This window comes from Medicago truncatula, chromosome 5 (genome assembly GCF_003473485.1).
Source record: "Medicago truncatula cultivar Jemalong A17 chromosome 5, MtrunA17r5.0-ANR, whole genome shotgun sequence".
In the NCBI taxonomy this organism is placed as follows: domain Eukaryota; kingdom Viridiplantae; phylum Streptophyta; class Magnoliopsida; order Fabales; family Fabaceae; genus Medicago; species Medicago truncatula.
In genome coordinates this window covers 9,109,360-9,133,221 of record NC_053046.1, presented here as the reverse complement: position 1 = coordinate 9,133,221, position 23,862 = coordinate 9,109,360, and the positions used below count along the sequence as shown (strand labels likewise).

Genomic DNA, 23,862 nt, shown 5'->3' with positions numbered 1-23,862 from the left:
TTTTTTCGTATAATACGACAAAAGAGATGAGAAAAAACCATATTTCTATATTTATGACATAACATAGGAGAATAAACCGTTTCCTTATATTTATGTCATAATAAATTAATTTTTTATTTGTAAAATGACAATTCAATCCATAAAAATAAAACATACATGATTATGAGTTTAACTGAGGTTAATTATAAAATTTTATAGGAGGATTTTTTTTTTTATAGTAGTAGTAGAATTATCTTTTTCATACTTTTAATAAATATTAATTTTGTAAAATAACTCACAATTTTTCTCTTTCATGTGCAATTAATCAAATTTGTTAATTATTTATGTGAAATGGACTTATAATTGAGACGGAAAGAGTGTTATTTTTTATTCTTTCTTTTACATTTTTACATTTAAAATAGATGGAACAACCGACCCTTTTTCTTTTTTGTTGTTTATGTTCTCCCCACGCAAGTTAAAAGGGGCTATAAATATTGCTTATGCTCTCCGACTAAGAAATTCCAGTTGTAACAAAAAGTCTATCTACTGGTGTAGTGTGGAAGAAAGGTAGGTTGGATAGTTAGTTGCTTACATCCGTAATCTCAAATTTATTTTAGATATAGCTTAGAAGTTTAGTGAGTAGTGACAAAGTGAAAAAAGCTCAAAAGTTTGTCGAAATGAAGCAAAGGAAGGAACAAGGGACTATTTCAAGGGCAGCAACACCACCACCACCTCCTCCGCTTCCAAAATTCCGAATCATCTCGAAGCCAAGAGCAGAAGAGAGCGTGACAAAACGCGAAATTGCCAAGTTTTGGAGGCAAAAGCGAATTGTGGAAGAGGATCATCTCCTTGCTGCTATCAAGGCTGCGGCAAGACTCCGTGCGCGCAATCTCACGGTAAGTGCCATATAGTTTGCATCCTCTGCAGCAGCTATCAAGAATTCAAATTATATGTATATATATAATTCAAGTATATGGTACATATGTGTGTATGTGTATATATTATGGTTGATCCTCGTAAGAAAATAATAATTTGTTTTGTTTTTCCTTTTTGATGATAGACATATCAAGGAGTCCAGATCATTCTTGTAGTTCAATCCAAGCAAAATTGTTTATAAATTGCTTAATTAACATATATTCTTCATGTGGTTGATTAATTTTTTTTGAACATGAATTTCTAAATTTGTTCAAGCATGTTATGATCATGATTAATTTCTATTTGATTATAGGAGCAAGAGTACCTGAGGTTTGAATTGAGCTTAAAGAATGAGGGTGATGAAGATGAGGCCAATAAAGAGAAAGTCAATTGGGCTGTAGGGACAAATTATTGTGGCAAAAAGGTTGATGAAGACAAGGAAGTACGCGTGGGAATAAAGGATTGGTTAGTATATTTTCCATCTTATAAAAATAAGGGTTAAATATGTTTTTAATCCCTATAAATATGCCAACTTTTCGTTTTAGTTCCTCTAAAATTTTCCTTCAACTTTTAGTCTCTATAAAATTTTCAATCTTCACTTTTGGTCCATCTGTTAAAGTAAACTCATATCTAGAATTCATATTTTTTTAAAGAATTTTTTAACAAAACATGAATTTAATATGAATTTTTATATTTTTCACGGTTAAAAATTTATATTTAATTTGTGTTTTGTTAAAAAAATTTAATTTTTTTAGGAATTTTTTTAGAATATTTTACACATTTCTTTACAATTTCATTAAAAAATACAAAAATTAAATTAAAAATAGGGACCAAAAGTAGTAATTGAAAGTTTTATAGGGATTAAAAGTTGAAGGAAAATTTTAGAGGGACTAAAACAAAAAGTTAACATATTTATAAAGACCAAAAACATATTTAACCCTATAAAATGAATTGTGGTATCTTGGAAAAACTTTACATCAATTGTTTGGACAAGATAGTTTGAGGTGATATTTTAACAACATTTGTTATATGCATTAAGCAATCAAGTTGGAGATCAAATAAGTCAGGACTTTGAGTTATGAATCAATGGATTGAACTTGATGTCTAACAAATAAATAAGCACTTGATGCCTAACAAATAAATAAACCAGTGTTGATTTTTAGCTTTTCAAATGAAACCTAAAAAAATGAATTGATTGAACCGGCCACGGCTGAGCTCGATTAAAACTAGTTTGATTTGGTTCTAAGAGACCCGGTTCCAATTGAACGAATGGGCAGATTGAAATTGAACCAACCGCGGTTCAACTCTATTCAATCTATAGCTTGAACCGATTCTAAGAGAGTGAGAACCAACTAAAGTTGAACAATTATCAAATTGATCGATTGGAGATGAGACTAAAATTGACAATGTATCTAGACATCAAATGCTTCAGTCATGCATTCTATTAATATAATAATAGAATCGGACCCCACAACTTTTTCTATGATGTTATCTTATTTGTTCATTTCATAATCATAAATGAAGCCATTTTAAAGGAGTTTGTAGTTTGTACATTAATAATAATAATAGTATTAGTTTTGTCATGTGCAGGTGGACTAAAAGCAAGTATGCATATTTAAACCAACCAGCCTTAGCTTCCATGGATCCTCCTAAGAAACGGACCTCTACTTATGTTCCACATATTATTTCTTACAAGCCTAAGGCCTTGTATCCTACTGCTATTGGTGTCTTTTGAAGCCATAAGAGCTCTCAATATTATTTGAACTTATAATAGTTCCCTTGTTAATGCTTCATTTGTTATTCAAAATCCCATGTGTGTTATTTGGGATAAGAATTGTTACATTTGTTACAAATGGTCAAGTTTGAAATAATTATTACTTAATGTGTAATTGCCTTGCTATTCTATTTTCTGGTTAATTAATCACCAGTAATAGAATTTCTCGACATTACCTTTCTATTAGAAGAATTGATTTCTAGTTGTGTATATAAAAAAATACTAGTGTTAAAAACATCCGTCCTGAGTTCATCCGATTCCTATTATATTATTTTTCGTGGTTTTTTTTTTGTCTAATAGTCTATGAATTAAAAACTCACCACTTACAATGAACACACACAAAATTCTGATTGAACCCCAACTCTTGAATATCGCAATGTCCTTTTTAACACTATTTGTCGTGATTTAATTGTTGGGTATAGAGAATTTATATCGCAAGGAAAAAATGTTCCGTACTCTTACAAACAATCTCTACATTCATGAATTTTCAAGTAACCATTTTTAAATACAAGAAAGACAATAATAGCCATGAACAACGGGATTTGTTTAAGAATATTTTTGAGACAAGTGCACAATATGGCGGAGTAGTTATTCTCACAGTCAACTTAAGCATCCTCTGCCAGCTAATTTTATACTGAAATTTTCAAATTAAATTCCGATTATAACTCTGGATATTTTATGTAAGGAAATTTCCATTTTAGTCAATGATGAAAAATGAGACACACAATCAAGTTTTCAAGTTGTTAAGCTCAAATGGTATCAATGAAGTACAAATTGATTGAGAGCACTGCCAAGCAATATAAATTGGGTTCAATGTTCAAACTTAGTGCTTCTAATCCATTAGTGGACAAGAATGAACTAATTTATCTAATTTAGATAGTAAGATTGTTATTTTGTTTGTGTAAATCAATTACTCGGTACTCCCAATCGATTCAACTTAGTGAAAATAGAATGAATTGATATTTTCTAATAAATGACATAAAAAATATATTTGAATTTGAATACAATCAAAATTTCTTATTTTTCTAACTTTTTGTCAAACACAATATTATTTTTTTTTTTTTATGGCTGGAGTTCGAATCTTAAACTTAAGAGGATGATCAAACACAAACTAGTAGTATATATAGTCGGTTTAACATTTTTGTGATTAAGGTGATGCAACTCTATATCTTAAATAGTTGCACTTGCACAATAATGATGGTACTTGCTTGTCAACGAGATGTATGAAAATTACTATAGAGCGTTGGATAAGGTTAGGCAACGTGAGATTAGATCCTGTCATGTTAAAATTACAAATGAGCAAACATTATTTCCTTTTCTTTTCCGATTATCACATTTATAGAATTGTTTTTGTTGTGGTTTATTTATCTTTCTATTTCATCCGGTCTTTATTATGTATAAGGAAAAAAACAATAAAAAACATCAAAACTAGACATTTTACAAATATGTATATCACTAATATTAATTGCTGCAACTTTTTTCTACGATTTTACAAATATATCATAGAAATCTGTAAAGTATAAAATATGTATATCACTAATATTAAAAAAACGAACAATCAATGTGGGCTAGAAAATAATTTTAAGCAATAAATATTCCTTTAAGTTGTGACTTTTTTCTATAAACATAACAAATTCTTTTTTTAAAAAAATTCTTATAAATAGAACCGGTTTTTTTAAAAAAACTTTTAAATAGGACACGAGGGAGTAAAGTTTAATTTAGCGTGAATTATTTTTTGTGAATATTATCCTTATTTACCGTAGAGTGAAAAATATACAAAAATATTAAATAAGTAAAGTTATTGTATGAAATAAAATATTTTTTTTTTGTTGGAAATAGGAAATAAAAGATAGACAATTGTATTTAAAGTAACAACAACATTTATTGGTTTCATTATTCATATGTTGCGTAAAAAAAATAGTATTCATATGCATAAAAATTAAAAATTAAAAGCAACGATTTAAAGTGAACAAAACGAGTTTGTAAGACAATTAAGTGATGGAACTCAAGTTCAATTTCTTGTGAGATCAATTATTGGTCAGACTTTATCTATATTTCGATTGAACTTCAGATTATTAAGGTCTATCGTTAGATAAAATACTTTCATCCTTGTTTAAACTTGAAATTTTGCAATTATATGTGAATTTCAAACGACACTTATCATATAGTCTAAAAAAAATGAAACTTTGCAATTATAAGTGAATGAAGTGTTACTTGTCACGTACTCTGGAAAAATAGAACAAATATTTCCTCTAATGATTCTTTTTTCAAATTAATTGGATAATAATTGATTTATTTTTTTGACAAATAATTGAATAATTGATATATATTATAAATCAGATACATAATTTATTTAATAAATTTTAAAAATAAATTTATTTATAATAATGATGGGAGAAAGCGTCTCTATAGAGTAAAGTAAATTGCAAATACAAAGACGCAATTAGTGTAGGTATACCCACGCTGATTGATGAAAAAATTACCACTATTAGAAACCTTGACTTTTTTATTTCGGAAAAACAAGGTGTAGAAAAAGAAAAACAAATAAAAAGCTTCCATCTTTCTTCCACCCTCTACCTAGTCGTAACAGTATTACAAATTTTCTTCTTCTCTCAAATATTCAATTCCAACTGTTGAATTTTTTCAGATCTCGTGGATCTGAAAAACTCAACAACAATGGCGAAATCACGATACTCTCGTCTCCCATCACGAAAATCATCATCACCATACACACTCATTTTCTCTCTATTCATCGCTTTCACTTTCCTTATCCTCATTCTCCTCGTCTTCGGAATCCTCTCCATTCCTTCTTCCAATCAAAACTTGCCTAAACCCAACGATCTCACCTCCATTGTTCATAACACCGTCGATAGGTAATGTTTCTGTTATAACTGTTTTTCGATTTAATTCCGCGTTTTTTTTTGTTGTGTTGATGATTTTTTTTTTGTTTGAATTAGAAATGATGATGAAGAAGGTAAGGGTGAACAGTGGGTTGAAGTTGTATCATGGGAGCCTAGAGCTTTTGTGTATCACAATTTTCTGGTTAGTATTTAAATTCATGAATTTTTTATTTTTTATAATTTAGTGTTAGGTCCATTTTATTAATGCGATTCATAATTTGATCGGAATTTGTGAACTATACATATGTTTTTGGTATTTACTTTTCATGGTTTGTTTTGTCGTTTTGGTGATATTTCTCTGTTTTGCATGTTTGGATAAATAACGTAATTAAGTGTTTTATATCATAAGTGCTTATCTATAAGCTATTTTTATAACACGGGCAGGTTTGGATTGACTTATTTGAGTTTATCTAGTGACATAAGTTTTGTGAGAATGTTTGGGAGAACTCATGAAAACAGCTTAGGACAATTTTCACAAACTTTTTTCTGCTAATTTTCATAAGTTCTCCAATATAACTTACAAAAATAATTTAACTTTATTTTATCTTTTTCTTTAAAAATAGCTTATGTAAATTCATGCATATGATAAGCGCTTGTGCTATGAGCTGTTTATCCAAACAGCCCTAAAAGATAAACTTGAAAAAGTGCTTATATAAGGACTGATTTATTTGAGCTTATCTACTTGCGTAATCATGTGTGACATTGTTTGGAAGAACTTATGAAAACAACTTATAATGTATTTCATAAGCTGTTTTCAGCTTATTTCCATAAGCTTAGCAGGATAACTTATGAAAATAGCTTATAGATTATACAAAAACAGTTTGACTTTTATCTTGGGTTATAGAAATTGCTTATTCATAAATGCTTATGCTTTAAGCTGCAAAATAAGTTGTTTACACAAACAGGGCCTTAATCAAGGTTGTGGTTTGTGAAAATGTTAGAAATGTTCAAGTTAGTTTTTTGTTTTAAAGGAAACACGTCCTAATTTGGAATAGTGTTTTTTCCTTGTGACTAGTCTACAAATTGGGAAAGAAGGTGATTTCTGGTAATATTGGATCTATATGTTAAGGGTTTGGTACAACTAGCAGCCTCAAACTCTAGGAGGTAACAAGGGTGTGCGTGAAATGGAATAAAAACAGGGGGTTTAGTGCATACCAAAGAAAGGCTTAAGCCTCACGTAGCCTGATATGCATAAATAAGGTTTCTAAAGTTTGAATAATCTTCACCTAACAAATTAATTTTGTGGGTTTGTTAAAAAAAAAAAAGAAGTTAATTTTGTGGGTCTGAGTCAGGCTCAAAATCTAATGCTACACACTAATAATAGAAGTAGGGGGTTTAGTACCATGGCTACATACCAAAGAAAGGCGAAAGTCCAACGTAGCCTGATATGGCATAAATAAGGTTTATAAAGTTTGCTCAATCTTCACCTAACAAGTTAATTTTGTATTTCCTTCAAAAAAAAAAAAAGTTAATTTTGTGGGTTTGTTAAAAAAAAAAGAAATTAATTTTGTGGGGTTCAGTTAGACTAGAAATCTAATATTACCCAATCATTAAGGGTCTTTTAATTTAATTACTTGTGGTTCTTGGTGATGAGTTTGCCTTTGTTTTACTATCTACTTAGGGATATCAGTATCAAAACTATTTGTGTTTTGCTTGGTTAAATGATGGTTGATAGAAGGTTCAAGTGATGTATTTCCCTGTTTGAATTCCATGTTTGAATATGATTTTAGCGTGATGTGGTGACATTGTGTTTAACTTGAAGCTCCTGTGGAGCATTAATATTTATTTAATATGATACATTGTATTGTCTCCACCTTCCAATCACTAAAGTTTAGCTGAATAATCTGAGTAGACCAAGGAGGAATGTGAATATCTGATCGACATAGCAAAGCCGAGTATGCACAAGTCAACGGTTGTTGATAGCGAGACTGGAAAGAGCAAAGACAGCAGGTAGGAGTATTTCCTATCTTTCTCTGTTAAGTGTCCTTTGAAATTGAAAATGGTTTCTTCTGCATTGTTTTGATTGCCAGTATGGCAAACCCCATCTTTACATATTTCTTTCTACATGTAGAGTGCGTACTAGCTCTGGAACATTTCTGGCCAGGGGACGTGATAAGATTGTGAGGAATATTGAGAAAAAAATTGCCGACTTTACTTTTATTCCTGTAGGTAAGTAACCCCGCCTATTATATATACTTTTTTTTTTTTTTTTTATATAAATTTTAATTTTTATTGATAAAATTAAGAGTTTACTACTGGTACTTTTTTTTCTTGTTTGTATGTACGTACAATCTGTAGTCAACTTTTTGTCTGTTAGGCAGAACTTTGAGTAGTTGGAGATGTTTATGTATGTGTCTTCCACTGAATATTTTCAGTTAACGTTGCCATCTAGCTTTCTTTTATTATGGTCTTAGATAGTAGGTTATTTCCATCATATACTTCAGCAAGCATTAATAAGCTATGCCTCACAATATGCAGAGCACGGTGAAGGACTTCAAGTTCTACATTATGAAGTTGGACAAAAGTATGAGCCTCACTATGACTACTTTCTTGATGAATTTAACACAAAGAATGGGGGTCAGCGCATAGCAACGGTACTGATGTACCTGTAAGTGATATCATGTGCTGTCTTACTAACTTCAATTTGTCTTGGATATGTGATCAGCTGTTCATGGGATTTTCTTTTTCTATTTTAATGATACAGTACAGATGTTGAAGAAGGGGGTGAGACAGTGTTCCCTGCTGCTAAGGGGAATTTCAGTAATGTGCCGTGGTATAATGAGCTTTCTGATTGTGGGAAAAAAGGACTTTCAATTAAGCCAAAGAGAGGTGATGCTTTACTTTTCTGGAGCATGAAGCCGGATGCAACTTTAGATGCATCAAGCTTGCATGGTTAGTTTCTCTTTCTTTTATTATTATTATTTATTTATTTATTTATTTATTTATTTTATTTTTGTTATTATTATTATTTGCGCTGCCTTCTGCATCAATGGGCTTTCACAATAGAGGAGATAAATTATTAAAACTGTTTTCTTGATAACTTTCAGGTGGTTGTCCGGTAATTAAAGGAAATAAGTGGTCAAGCACCAAATGGATCCGCGTCAATGAATACAAAACTTGAGTATATGTTACAATAGGTACTTACTTATCTCGCCTCTGTTGTATTGTTGTAATAAATATTATTTGACAGTTAATGCAATATTTTGCATTTGTTTTACCTGATACTTAGCTAAATGCTTGCCTGCATAACATACAATTTGATCTAAAATAAAATTGTAAATGTTGATTTGTCTTGCACCTATCGTGTTTATTCTGGCCTCAATTACTTAAAACTGTAGATATAGGGTATGTTTGAAAGAGCTTATTTATGGTTTATTTGAGTTTTTTTTTATAACTTGTTAATTGTCTGAGAGAGCTTATGACATGTCTATAAGCTGTTTTCAACTAATTTCAGTATGCTTCTCAATTAAAACAACTTACCCTTATATGAAAAAAAAAATTAACAACATTCTCTCGATAATTATAGTAATAAGCTTATATATAAGCCCTTGTATGATAAACACTTCCCAAAATGTGTTTGTGTGGGTACTTAGAATCTTCTGCAACATGTCATGTTAGTTTATATATTTAAAATTGTTTGCAGAGCTGTATTTACAGCTGAATAGTTTGTCTTGCACAACATGATTCTCAACTTCTGCATTTAGGGTAATAATATTTAATTTGCCAGTTGCTGGCTTGCTGCTGATCACCTCTCATGTTGATTGATTTTTATTTCTCAGGCTTGTCTGAGTTCATCATTCCAATCATGTGCAAAGTCTCGGCTAATACTTCGTACAATGGAGCTTAAGGTCTCAAAGGAAATGTTTGCAGCGTGACGTGGGGTTCTGTAATTTGTTTTGTTTTGTAGCTTAGGTAACTTATTTTTTCCCATCTTTTTATTTATATGTAGCAAATACAATAAACAAATAAGTACTCGTGAAGTTGTGAACCGATAGATGTAACAAGTATACCAGCTTTTTGCTCCGAGCTCATTTACCCTGTGTATCGTTGTTATCTGTTTGCTTCTGTTGTCGCCCATTTATGAGGAGCCTTCTCTACATTTTTGCATGTTTTCAATCTATGAAGCCACTATTGGTAATGAGCTATGTAGCACCGACACTTACAATTAAAGATGTGTCTGAAGCACATCATCAGCACGACATCGAATGTAATTCGTTTAAATTAATATAGATGTCAGTGTTTCAGTATCGTGTCCGGTGTATGTCTCTCTGTCGTTGCCTCATTGACAGAGGGTTTCCAAAGGCAAAATAAATAAATTGTCCTCCTATGCTTGTTCTGAAACGGGAGAGAAAATAAGGTCATTGTTATGTGGATTTCTTTCTATCCTGAAGGTTTGTTCCCCCCAACTTTCGTCCCTAGCACTTAAAGTGAGCTATATTGGTCCCACAGCAATGGCTATTAAAAATGAGTTCATTGTGCTTCATGCAAAGAAAATGCACGAAGCTCCAATGCTGCAAGCGCATGTGCACGAATCTTTGCAGCAACAATCTCTAAAATCATAACTCCAAGAATATAAATGTCCTATTTTTCAGAAATCTGTTCATACATCACATATTCTGGAGACATATTTTAGCCACTCTATTAAAAAAACAATATTAATTTAACTGAAATGTACCTTAATTGAGAAGAACTCAAAAAATATAACAAAAGAGTGAACATTCAAAACTTACTATGCTCCAACAATTCTATTTGTACTTCCTTCGTCTTGATTTGCTTTGTCAATTTGAGCCAAACCAAAATCTAAAATTTTAGGAGTCATATTTTCAGCTAATGGAATATTACTAGGTTTGAGATCGCTATGTATAACTTAGACGAGATAGTTCATGCAAATAAATTCTCTGAGCAATTCCTCCTAGCATGTTAAAGCGTTCAGCCCAAGTTAACAATTTTTACCGTTGAGAATCTACAAAATTGTTCATGAAATAAAATCAAGTCTGGATATAGAAAAAGCTATATATATAATGCACGAATCTTAAATCTTCATAAGAAAGTGTCTTGTGCGAGGGTGTGTGTTTGTGTAGACTCTTACAAGTCGAGTCTACGGATTTCCCTCAAGTCTATGTAGACTCTCGAGTATGACAACCTTGGTTGTATATGTTACGTTGCCTTGGAGATTTGGTGCAAAGAGGGTAATTTTCCATCCTTTTTATTTTGAAAGAAAAAGAATTTTGCTCTCGTTGAGAGTTGAACTCAAGACCTCCCGCTTACTAAACGGGTGCTCTAACAGTAATTTTCCATCCTTATTCCAGGTTGTTTTGGCAGAACACTCAACTAGTGATTCTCCATATCTTCAGCACAGAAATATCGATAACAAATTTTGGGCAAGAAAATCAACTAATAAACACTTAAGTAAAATACATTCTGTAATTAAAATGCAAATTAGCGCTGTAATCAACTAATAAACCCTAGTTTATCCCGATTTAAGCATGTATTTCTGTGAGAAGTGCAATAAACATGAGGAAAAGTTTTCCCGAGGTATATTTTCATTCACATTGTATTCATCTTCATCAATGGTTGTTCAACAGCATTTGTAACTTAATGTTATAAATTTAAATAGCTAGCTACAGGTTGTATATAATGTAGGTACTCAATTAAGGTGCATGTGATGGATAATATTGATTGTGCAACATTTGTTCTCTTTGATCATGATGCATCAATGCTATTCAACAAAAGTTGTGCAGAAATCTTGCTTCTAATGTAAGTAATCAACATCTAAGTCCTGTTTTTTTGTTGCAGCTTTGGTTAAATGTACTTACCTTTTTAAGGTGGAGTTTAAGAGACCTCTTAGTCATAAATTTGAGCAATCATTTAGAGACAAGAAAGTTTATGGAGTATATGACAATTAAACTTAAGGTACCATGACAGTCATATGTTAGATTTTATACTTGGAATATTTAGGAAGGTTACCATTGTTCTAATTTAATCATATATTATTTAGGTCTATTAAACCTGTAACAACATTATAGAAATGATGATAGTACCTATTTCATTTATACTGGTCTTTCATTTTAATTTAACTGTCAGATGCATTCTCAATTACTACGGAATTGTTTGATATCTTGATGTATCTCTAATGCTACACCGCATTCTGATTTTATTTTTAATACTAAACGTTGTTGAGTTAAATAACAGTATGCCTAATTCACAATGAAGTAAATATTTTTGATGCACCGGTGTAAAAGCTAGTTCTCGCAATTAAGAAGAGGAAAACCCGGAAGAAAAAGAAATTCACTCACCTTAATTAAAGTTAGGAAAGAATTTATATTTAAGTTTTGGCAATCTTTTAAATTTGAGGTTTGCTCATGGGACCTTTTAAGTTTGGGGTGACGGTTTGAAAAAGAATGATTGTGGGTAAGAGAGCACAATTAAAAAAAGTTCAGGAAGACCGTTGAAAAACTGAAGAAGAAGAAGAAGAAGAAAAGAATTAAGCACAAAAGAAAAAAAATAGAAAATCAAAGGACAAATATAAACAGTTAAATTTTTGTGTCAAAGTTTATGAATAGCAGCAGTTCTCTAAGCTATCTTACTTTATCTGATTGAGGTACTGATGTGAATTGTAACAAATGGATAACATTGACTCATCAAAATTAGCTATATGACTAAACTTTGAGGTACCGAGGATACTTGCACTCAAGATTTACGGTTAAATCTGCAAATTATGCAGGTCCTCACCTAGCAGTTACAGTAATGTAGCGGTGAGTATTCTCGTCACATGATTGATACCCCAAAGTCTTGCTTTTGTGCATTTCAAATATTCCGGTGAAGAAATTATGCTCTTCCCATTTTAGTGATAAGAATAAACCTCAAATTTTAATCCTCAAAAATACGTAAATATACTAAGTAGTCCATAAATTTTATCAAATTCGGCAATTTAGACCTTGATAACAAGATATTATTAACTAAATTGATGGATTATCAAATACTTAAGGGCTTAAATTGCCGGATTCATATAGTTTATTAGAGACTATTTATTATATTGTTTTAGTATATGGACTAAATTAGTGAGAGAGTGATAATTTACGGATTAAATAGATGATTTATTTTCATGCTAAGCAGCCATAAAGCATCACAACATTGTAGGAATTTGGCTAACTCATTACACATGTAGTTTTATATATATTTTTGTGTGAATTGGATGTCATTTGCGCGTAATTGTAGAGACTAATCTCTTGAACCGGATGGAACCATAATGAATGAGATAATTCTCCCTTAACATTTTTTTTTTTAAAACTCGGTATCCGATCCAATAATCAACTAATCCGACTCCCTTAACATTTTTAACACTACTGGATTTAAACTCAGACCTCTAACTAAGCTACCCTCTCATTCAAGTGCTTTAGGTACCTATAGTTTTACACTTTAACCATTTCGCATGAGGTTGTTATTAGAGACAAAAACTTACGTTTTTCAAGTTTGTTTAAAGCGAAACTTGTTACACGATTCTGTGGGGCGATTTTGCTAACGACAATTTTTCTTTTCTGTTTTTAAGAGATAAGTTTTTTTCTTCTTCTTTTATAATAAAAACATAACAAATATTAGTAATTATATTAGGTTGAACTATTCACAAGTCACGACCCCTTATTTCTTCAAGGAGATCATTACACATTGTGTAAGGATTGGCCACATGAAACATCTGCTATGCTAGGAGTGTGTATATTAATCAGATTAAGAAGGGCATATTTTCATTTACTCGTTTTCTATTTCTCGATTAAGTGCGTAGCTACAAGAAAGCTCAAGCGTGCTATATTATGAGGCTCAATTTTACTTCAAACACAGGTGTACAAATCTTTCAACGCTCCTTAATCCAATTTATGCTTTGTCACAATGCTTCAATAAAAATTCTTGATATTCACTAGAATGTAAATGTTTGCTACAAATGCAAACCGTAAAACCACTTTTTATTCTCGTAAACAGGTAAGAGAAATGAGAAAAATGAATTACATTTCTTTAGCAAACGACACATCCACGAACCTCCACCTGAGTTCCTTAGTTTATTGATATAAATAGCTGAATGACATGAATTTCCTCTCACATTGGAAGGACCTTGGCTGACCCATTCCACATTATTTAGGCAGTGTTAAAAATCAATGTTTAGCATTGATCAAGTTTCTGATGGCGTATTGTAAGATGCCTCCATGATTGAAGTAAGCAAGTTCAACCTGCCATACATAACCGAAACATCAGCAGGATAAAAAGTCAAAGAATAAAAACAGCATCAAAACAGACAGCAACACCACCAAAAAAAAAATGAAAAAGCAAAATTAATACCTCTGTATCAAATCTCAGGGTACATGAAAATGTCTTCCCATTGTCTGTCACCACAGTGATATCTTGACCAGGTCGAATTTCATTCACACTGCTTGGAAGATCAATGGTGTAACGTTCATGACCGGTCAATCCAAGAGTATCGGCATCCTCCCCAGACTTGAAACACAAAGGAATTATGCCCATTCCCACCAAATTACTGCGGTGAATCCTTTCAAAGCTTTTTGCTATGACAGCTTTCACGCCCTAGGAACAATAACGAATCAATATAGCATTACATCAACTAAGAATATACACATTAGTCAGAGCAGAACAGCATCAAGGAATTACCAGTAGCATTGGTCCCTTTGCTGCCCAATCGCGAGAGCTTCCACTCCCATATTCTGCACCAGCCAAAATAATTGTATCGTGCCCCTCACTCTTGTATTTCTGACAATTAAGTAGTGTCAATACCAAATTCAAGCATTATATTCTTTCACATTAAATTTCTAGAGTCGACAAAAAAAAGGAGCTAGAAATATTTAGTTAATAATTATTGTATAAAGAACAAAATCCAACATGATATCCGTAGGTCGAAACTCTTAAATTCGATTTACACACGGACCACTTTGGAACCTCCCTTGATGTTATATATGACAATCAAATAAAATTAAAAGTATACGAGCAAAAAGGCTTTGGGTTAGCTACTTCAGCTCTTGATTAAAAAATATATGGAACTAAAACTGATATTATTGCAGCATGGTTCAGAAAAATATCAATGACTAATGTGCCTACATGTCACATAGTTAAGAAAACTTACGTTTGCCGCATCGAAGACTGATAACTTCTCCCCAGAAGGAACATGTATAGTTTTAGGCCCAACTTCTCCATTTAGGAATTTGTTCACAATGCGAATATTGGCAAAAGTTCCTCTTGCCATCACCTCATCGTTGCCACGGCGACTTCCATAGGAGTTGAAGTCTCGTCTATCAACCCCACGTTCTGTAAGGTATCTGGCTGCAGGACTATCCTTATGTATGCTGCCAGCTGGAGAGATGTGGTCAGTGGTAATACTGTCTCCAAAGTTGAGCAAACAGTAAGCATTCTTCACTCCATGGGAGCCTGGGGGAGACATGCTCATGCCTTTAAAATAAGGTGGCTCATGAATATAAGTTGATGTAGAGTCCCAGGCATAAAGATTGCCAGATGGAACAGATAAACTATTCCACATAGGGTTGCCTTTGGTAATAGCATTATATGTTTCCCTAAACATATCGGGCAGCACACTCGATTGTACAACCTGAAAATAGGATAAATATGAACAAAGGATAGAAACTAAACAATATAATTTTATTTATATGGTGGAATGATAATAAAACACATTCAACCACTTACATCTGCTATTTCTTCACTGGATGGCCAAATATCTCTGAAGAAAATCTGTTTTCCATCCTTCGCAATCCCAATGGGCTCGGTGTCAAAGTCAATGTTGACCTGAATAATAATGTCCAAAATTAGACAGCAAGAAGCAGTTTTGAAACATGGAAACAATTTAATTTACGTACTGTGCCGGCAAGGGCATAGGCAACAACGAGAGGAGGAGAAGCTAGGTAGTTAGCCCTCGTTAATGGATGAACTCGGCCCTCAAAGTTCCTATTTCCAGACAATACAGCTGCAGCTACTATATCTGTAAAATTCAGAAAATCAGTGTTAAGACAACCTCAGATTCATAAGTAATTCAAATATACCATTTATAAAAGGATATGTACCATTTTCAGTAATTGCAGATGCAACGGCTTCATTAATATCCCCTGAATTTCCAATGCACGTAGTGCATCCATACCCAACTATATTAAACCCTAGCTGATTCAAATACGGTTGCAAGCCACTGCAGAAGCAATACAGGATTAATCAAGATATTTCAGCCACATAAATGTGAACGCCACCATATTATGAGTAAATACTTCATGATATTCTAAGAGTACCTCTTCTGCAAATACTTAGTAACTACACCAGAACCTGGAGCAAGACTTGTTTTGATCCATGGCTTCACCTAATAGTTAATATGAAATAATAGTGAACAGATAGCAATCGGTTAGTAGAAGAAAATAACAAATTATTAGGGGGAAATGGAAAAGGTAAGCACATTTTATATTCCCTCAAATACGTATTTAACTACTGGACTGTAAAACAAAAAACAGCCTCAAACAATCACTAATGTGAAACAAAAAGGGAAAATAGCAAAAATACGATTCTACTTTCTAATACTAGCTAGAAAACAAAGGAGGAAATCATGTTGCATTCATGAGTAGATGCACATTGGATTTATGCATAATAGATGTATAAGCATGTCATTATTGAATTAAATCATTAACACAGAAACCAAATGCAGAGACATTGACTAACCTGCAATCCCAAATCACATGCTTTCTTTGCAACCAATGCAGCTCCAAGCATTACACTAGGATTTGAGGTGTTTGTACAACTGGTGATAGCAGCTATAACAACATCCCCATGCCTAAGTTTTGCTGGTGTTTCATGGAATTTGAACTCTGCAAATTTTGTCTGAGATTCTTTTGGCACAGCAAAGCCCTGTAACAATGCAATACTATACGGCTCAAATAAATGAAATCCTAGTACTGTTAAACTTCCTAGAAGATGCAACGAGTACATTCTTCGGGGATATAAATTCAAATTTCATCCAATGCAGTAAAAAGTGAACGGCATTCTTGAGGTGATTAGGGGGTTTAATGTCTTAGGCTTTGTTTGGGAGTTTGGAGGGGTGGGCTTTGGGGGGTGGGAAATATGGGGGGAAATGGAGAAATTTGTCACATTTTTTGAAAAAGTATTTTTTAGAGAATGATAAATTAATGTTTTTGATTAATATATTTTTAATTTTAAGAATATTATAAAATAGATTAGATTGAATTTGAAGAATTCATATAAACCCTCCAAAATCCTCCTCCAATACAATTGTTGAGTTCCCCCAAATTAGGAAGATTTTGTATTATGAAGAAAAGTGAACCCCCCTAAGCCCTCACCCCCTCTTAAAGTTCTGTATTTCTTCCACTTGCTCCTTCCTTTTTCCAAAGCCCTCCCTTCCCCTCCAAACTCGCAAACAAAGCCATAAAGCAACGGGTGCAAACAGGGCACTCCTCACTCAAGGTTGGTGTTAACTCTTAACAATAAAAAAAGGCATACATACTAGATAGTGGATAATATACAACTATTTTGCATTTATTAGCCATAGAATAATGTTTCTCTCACTTTTCATTGTTGGTAGTGTAAAAGCCCCTGAGGGTGTAAAATCATATCATGGACTATTTCACACACTTCAGAATTTCACTTGGCAAGATGGCTGAAATTTTTGTATTCCATCCTATCATGCACTAAAGGCATGACTGAGAGAGGGTCGAGATTCATTGACACCACACATAAACCTAAGCATAACTAACACTTGATAACTTTTTTTTAGAATACAAAAACTATCAATCCAAACTTTTAATCATGTTGCATTATGTTGACGATCTTGTATATCAAATTTTAGATAATTTGGATGTTCGTAGGTGTGTAATTAATGATGGATGTTTACCTATATTTTAAATTGCATATCATGTCACTGTAAGGTGGTGGAATGAAGTATCATTTGGCTTTGAATTAAATGAAATTTTGTAAACTTGGTATATTCATGTGGGCTTTCAGTTTAATGATTTGATTGGTAAGTTTCATTGTGTATACAAGTTTTTAAAAAGTGAACGTACGTCAATAGATATCTGTTTGTGAGTGCATGTACATAAAAAGAAGTATCATTTGGCTTTGAATTAAACGAAATTTTGTAAACTTGGTATATTCATGTGGGCTTTCAGTTTAATGATTTGATTGGTAAGTTTCATTGTGTATACAAGTTTTCAAAAAGTGAACGTACGTCAATAGATATCTGTTTGTGAGTGCATGTACATAAAAAGAAGTATCATTTGGCTTTGAATTAAATGAAATTTTGTAAACTTGGTATATTCATGTGGGCTTTCAGTTTAATGATTTGATTGGTAAGTTTCATTGTGTATACAAGTTTTTAAAAAGTGAACGTATGTCAATGTATATCTGTTTGTGAGTGCATATACATAAAAAGAAGATTCAGACATATCTATCTATGTTTAGGTGTAAGAGAGATTTACTGAAAATTGCCCAGTGGCTATTGAAAAACTATATTTGAAAACGAAATGTGGCAATATACAAATATAAGCATCATGGGTACTGAGAATAAGCTATGCCATTTTATATTTAGACATTCCAGATAATATGTATGGTTCCAGAAGTTAATACCTTAAACCCAACTTTATTGTTGAGGCAGGCATGCCAATCTGCTTTCATTTCTTTCAAAGTGACACGGTCATGAGGCCTGAAAAGATTTAAAGCAAGGACTAAACAATGAAAAACTGAATGTCATTAAACTTTCATAGTAAATACCGATTCCCCTCTAATTTACCACACAGATCCTCAACTCCACAACGTTGTCAAATGTAACATGTTTGTTAGTTGAATGTAACCTTCATATCAGTTAAGCCGAATGAATGCGGTCTTCATTTTCCTCAAAATATATGATTAAACAAGCCAGCAAGGGTCAAGGGTAGGAATAGACAATTTTGACAGACTTGTTGAACTTAAATAAGATTTCAAAGTTGGTGGTGGTTTTGTAATTTTTTAAACCTAGATAATCGTATGTAACAATATTTTAATCTTAATAAGGGAAGGCATGTGTAGTGAAGCAAAATAAAAGTAATGGTACATTTATTTTCCTTAATTTTAAGTGGAAAACATGAAGACTCGTTACCTTTTTGGACCTGAGACACATGGTTCAACATCTTCAAGATTGAGCTCCAAATAGGACGAGTACACTCTCTCCACTTGGGGCTGCAATGCAACAAAGCAAACTCTCAGTCAGATCAGGTTCTTTCAGACATTTCAGCTATAACTATCCCAAAACAATATATGCATGCATAGCATACCTCATTGTAGTCCACAAACATCTTATTAGCTCGTAAATAGGATTCTATCATAGAAACCTGCAAGAAAGACGTGTAAGAACATGTAGATAAAATCAAATATCACGAAACAACTAACAAGTGTTAACGTACAGTTTCATCACTCCTGCCGGTCAGTTTCAAATATTGCAAAGTGACATGATCCACAGGAAAGAATCCCATAGTTGCACCATACTCAGGAGACATGTTTGCTATGGTGGCACGATCAGCCAAAGGTAGTTCACTCATGCCTTCCCCTGCATAAAGGAAATATAAAACGATTATTATTGAAGGAAAGATTGATTAATCAGCTAGGAACATGATGCTACAAAGGAAGAAATATGTTGTATAAATTAGTATTTACCATAAAACTCTACAAACTTGCCAACAACCCCATGCTTTCTTAGCATTTGAGTAACAGTCAAGACCAAGTCAGTAGCTGTGACACCACTTCGTAGTTTGCCTAATAATTTGAACCCAACCACGCCAGGTAGGACCATGCTCATGGGCTGCAAAGGAAAATAATTGTTTCTAATAACAGGTTAACAATTGGCCAAAACTACACATGCATTTCAAATAATATACTAATTAGCAAAAAAATGCATTTCTAATAATATACTAATTAGCAAAAAAGAAAGTGAAAAAGCCAGTAGCACGTTATTTTTACCTGGCCAAGCATTGCAGCTTCGGCTTCAATTCCACCAACTCCCCACCCAGCAACACCCAAGCCATCAATCATAGTTGTGTGTGAATCAGTTCCAACAACGCTGTCAGGATAAAGCACACCATTTGTGTTGAACACAACTCTACCAAGGTATTCTAAATTGACCTGCAAAAGTTGAATTTGCAAATCTTGATTCAGAAGACAAACTGGAATTACTGGATAAAGAAGAAAAAAATTCTTCACATGTAAAAATTATAACTCAGATATAACACACGCGTTTTACTAGTTACTGAATCATGCAATAACCTGATGGACTATTCCTGATCCAGGAGGAACAACAAGCATGTTGTTGAACGCATTTGAACCCCATTTGAGGAAACCAAATCTTTCCTTGTTCCTCTGGAATTCAAGTTCCATATTTGCCTGAACAGCATTTTCTGATCTTGCTACATCAACCTGAACAGAGTGATCAATGACAAGATCCACCGGTACCTGAAAGTAACCAAAATTTTAAATTTATTACGCATGCTCGACGCAAAAATAATCAAATATCAATCTCAAATTCACCAATAAGCAGCATCTGTATCTGTCTTACCAATGGGTTAATTTTATTAGAATCACCACCAAGCCTGTTCATCGCATCTCGCATGCAGGCAAGGTCAACAACAGCAGGCACCCCGGTAAAATCCTGATATCAAAATTAAAAACACAATGAATACCACAATACAACTAACTAACAATCAAAGAATTTCACAAAAGCAATATCACTAAACACTCATCCACTCCCGGCATTAACATATTCGCTCGCCACTCACCTGAAGAAGCACTCTAGCCGGCTTGAACGGAATTTCCACCTGTTTAGGAGAAGTATTCTTCCAATCAATAATCTTTTCAACATCATCACTCTTAACTTGAAACTCATCACAGTTACGAATTGCAGATTCCAAAAGTATCCTGATTGAGTAAGGAAGTGCATCTGAAAACACAAACACAAATTTCTACATCATTTTTACTCCAACCATTCTGACACAGACACCAGACACGACACTGACACATTAACACCGGTGATAATTAAATAAAATGACTCACCGATTCTGGAATCGTTGAGAGCTGGCAAACTATAGTATTTTCCAAATTCACCTCCACCACCTGGCTTTTCCAGTGTCTTCAATATGTTGTTGAATGGATTTTGAGTTGCTGAAAATAAAAAAAAATAAAAAAAATAAGCATATTTCATAATATATAGATTAATTTAGATAAATTGAATCTGGTATTAAGAACGAAAGAGTTAGATGTTGATGTTATGTAAGAGTTTCTTTACCCATGGTAAGAGATTGAGATTGAGATCGAGAGAGAAAAATAGAGAGCGTGAAGAACGAAGGTAATAATAATAAGAGAAGAGAAGAATAGCAGGTAGGTGAGAAAAGGATATAGTATTCTTATTATTCGATAATAATAGGGTTAATTAAGTTTTTCATCCCTATAAATATCTGCAGTTTTGTTTTTAGTCCCTATAAAAATAAATCACACTTTTTAGTCTCTACAATATTTTCCGTTAGTGTTTTTAGTCCCTATAAAATTTTCCGTCAGCATTTTTAGTCCCTTTAAAAATTTCCATCAACATTTTTGGTCCTTAAAATGCTTAAGGAAAATGTCACAGGGACTAAAAAGTGTGATTTTATTTTATAGGGATTAAAAACAAAACTGTGAATATTTACAGGGACTAAAAACTTAATTAACCCATAATAATATTCAATTGAATTTTGTTGTCTGAAAGTGTTTTTGATATTTTCGTATATTTGGTGGATCCACTTATGTCATGCCATGTTCTTAACATACTGTCATGATCCATGGTATATTTTCAAAAATATATATGTTTGTTTTTTATGGATGATTCGGTGTATATTTTCAAACTTTATCCTATATGAATAATGATTGTTACAGGATAAATAGATAAAACAAAAAATCTTATAAAGCTTGTGGAGGACACAAGTGGTGGTATAAAAACTAAATCAACCACATTATGATCCATTCAATAATCTAATTCTTAAGTTACTTTTATTATTTATTTGGATATTGGTTTTTGTCGTAAAAGATCAATCACCTGAGATTCCAACTAAATTATTATATACCTTTATTTTCTTTCACATTGTATTAGGGGTTTTATCTTTAAAACAGTATTTTTTTTAAATAAATCTTTAAAAAAGTATTTATAATAATGTATTTCTTCATCATTATATTTTTTTATCGGTCTAAATTTAGTACTTATTTTAACCATATGAAAAATTTACACTTTGGTAATAAAAATTTAAACAATTATAAAGAGCGCCCAGTTAGCAATAAAAATTGTCAAAAAATAATTAAAATATATTTTATTTCATTTCTTTTAGTTTTGGTTCCATCACGAAAAAATAGCTAGCTTCACCGCTGATTTTAGTTGTTATCCTTCCAACTTATTGGCACACCCACAAAAGTGAAAAACAATCTTGACTAATTTTTCTATGAACCTCTACATGTATTATGAATGGTTTTATAACCCACTAAATTGCATTTTGAAGTGGCATTGTTGAATTAGTCTTAGCCCTCGTTTGTGGTGTATTTTTTGTTGGACAAAGTATTCATTGTACTTTATCGTATCATTGGATGTAGAACTTTTTTGTAAGGAAAATGAGACTTGTCAAAGAAGCGAGCCGCATAGAAATATATTAAAGCAAAAAGATAGAGGGGGGACAAATACCGAATCCCTCAATACATTAGTGTAATCTAAAGTTAGTCATGCCTAGCCTATTTCTATTAAACTCATAACCAATTTGGCTAGGAACATGATCCCACCAAGCATGAGTTTGTAAAGAAAGACCAATGTTTACCAAAATATCAACACAATGGTTTCCTTCAATATATACACGAGTTACAAAAGAAATTTATTGAGGAAACCTTGATCATGCAATTTTCCCACCTGTTCTTTAATTGCCAAGGAACCATTTTGAATGACTCGAAAGCTAAGGCAACCAAAACTGAGTCCGTTTTCAGTCAAAGATGATTCCACCCTTTTTGAGATGCTATTTCAATTGCGATCATAGCTCCCTGAAGCTTATCAACTAATGAGTTCGAGATGCCTAAGTTGAAAGCAAAAACTCATACAAAATCAACATGAGTTTCTGAATATTCCCCCACAATATGAAGGTCCAGGGTTGCGGATTGCCATTAGAAGCTCCATCAACGTTGTATTTTAACCAATGCATTATGGGAGGATACCATCAAACTTCTTTGATTTAAGGGCCATTCTCATAGTTCATCATAACTGAGAAAGCTCTTAAGACAACAAAATCTATAATTGAAGAGTTAGCCTTAAGAGATGAACTATTATATGACAAGGAGGTGCCTACAATAATTAAGTTGACAGCAGTTCTATCATTGGATGTAGAACATGGATTATTTTACTTGGTTTCATGTTTATTAATGATTACCTTATCATTAAACTGACATATATTGAATAATCAAACTTTTATTCATTGTTGAATAAAATATCAATATAATGTCGAAATTAGTTGATTAAAAAAAGTAATATCTCTGTTTAAAATAAGTGTTATTTTAATAAAGTTTATTTTAAAATAAGTGTTATTTTAATAAAGTTTATTTTAAAATAAGCTGTTCTAATATAATGATAATAATTATTTCATTCCAATTTCACTAAAAATTAATATTATGTTCATCACTTTTAAATCATTATAATTCCCTACGTATTTATAAAAATTGTTTTTTTTAAAGATATTTATGAAAATTATTAAGATAGTGGTTAGCAAAAATAAATTTATAAAACACTGTTAGTTTTTTTCTCATTTCATTCTAAGTGAACAATCTCAAAGAATACTTTTTTTTTTTTTTTAAGAAATCTAAAAAAATACATTTTATTATTATTATTATTATTATCGACATTAATTCCCCGTTTATTTCGGACGGTCTTACTTGGCATAGTGCGGTTCCTATAAAAATTTGCCTCTTTGCTTAGCATTTGCTTCATAATTGTCTTCCTACTACAGACAACCTAATTAGGCGTGGAGTACTTCATAACAACAATCATATTTGCTCGGGTGGATGTGGATGTGGTTCAGCTGAAACCGCAGATCATCTCTTTCTCAATTGTGACTTTTATGGTTCTATCTGGTCAATGGTTACTCTTTGGTTAGGCTTTGACTCAATTTTTCCAGCTCACATTACATTGTTGGAACAAAATGTGTTTAGCAAAAATAACCCTTAAGAGTTTTGATGATAACAAAGTATTAAAAAATTTCAATTGGATATGCT

At 32.4% G+C, this 23,862-nt stretch overlaps 3 protein-coding genes across 3 annotated transcripts; 2 read left to right on the top strand and 1 right to left on the bottom strand.

Moving 5' to 3' along the window:
* The first annotated feature begins 442 nt into the window (after positions 1 to 442).
* On the top strand, positions 443 to 2,920 carry LOC11418765 (uncharacterized). The gene is made up of 3 exons (XM_003612203.4): positions 443 to 875; positions 1,208 to 1,359; positions 2,485 to 2,920. Exons 1-3 carry the CDS (start codon positions 657 to 659, stop codon positions 2,627 to 2,629), a joined length of 516 nt encoding a protein of 171 aa, XP_003612251.1. The 5' UTR covers positions 443 to 656; the 3' UTR covers positions 2,630 to 2,920.
* A 2,265-nt stretch (positions 2,921 to 5,185) lies between these two features.
* On the top strand, positions 5,186 to 9,667 carry LOC11420577 (probable prolyl 4-hydroxylase 10). The gene is made up of 8 exons (XM_003612201.3): positions 5,186 to 5,541; positions 5,626 to 5,710; positions 7,421 to 7,518; positions 7,640 to 7,737; positions 8,047 to 8,176; positions 8,273 to 8,460; positions 8,616 to 8,705; positions 9,348 to 9,667. Exons 1-7 carry the CDS (start codon positions 5,345 to 5,347, stop codon positions 8,687 to 8,689), a joined length of 870 nt encoding a protein of 289 aa, XP_003612249.1. The 5' UTR covers positions 5,186 to 5,344; the 3' UTR covers positions 8,690 to 8,705; positions 9,348 to 9,667.
* Positions 9,668 to 13,374: 3,707 nt separating this feature from the next.
* Positions 13,375 to 21,011, bottom strand: LOC11421844 (aconitate hydratase 1). Its single transcript, XM_003612199.4, has 20 exons — positions 20,879 to 21,011; positions 20,647 to 20,754; positions 20,373 to 20,533; positions 20,153 to 20,245; positions 19,864 to 20,049; positions 19,561 to 19,722; positions 19,258 to 19,402; positions 19,008 to 19,150; positions 18,879 to 18,935; positions 18,704 to 18,783; positions 18,196 to 18,271; positions 16,279 to 16,464; positions 15,858 to 15,925; positions 15,642 to 15,760; positions 15,438 to 15,559; positions 15,268 to 15,366; positions 14,693 to 15,172; positions 14,224 to 14,322; positions 13,897 to 14,139; positions 13,375 to 13,787 (listed from the first exon to the last, which is right to left on the bottom strand). The coding sequence occupies exons 1-20, from the start codon at positions 20,880 to 20,882 to the stop codon at positions 13,713 to 13,715; spliced, it is 2,706 nt and encodes a 901-aa protein (XP_003612247.1). The 5' UTR covers positions 20,883 to 21,011; the 3' UTR covers positions 13,375 to 13,712.
* Between the last annotated feature and the right edge of the window lie 2,851 nt (positions 21,012 to 23,862).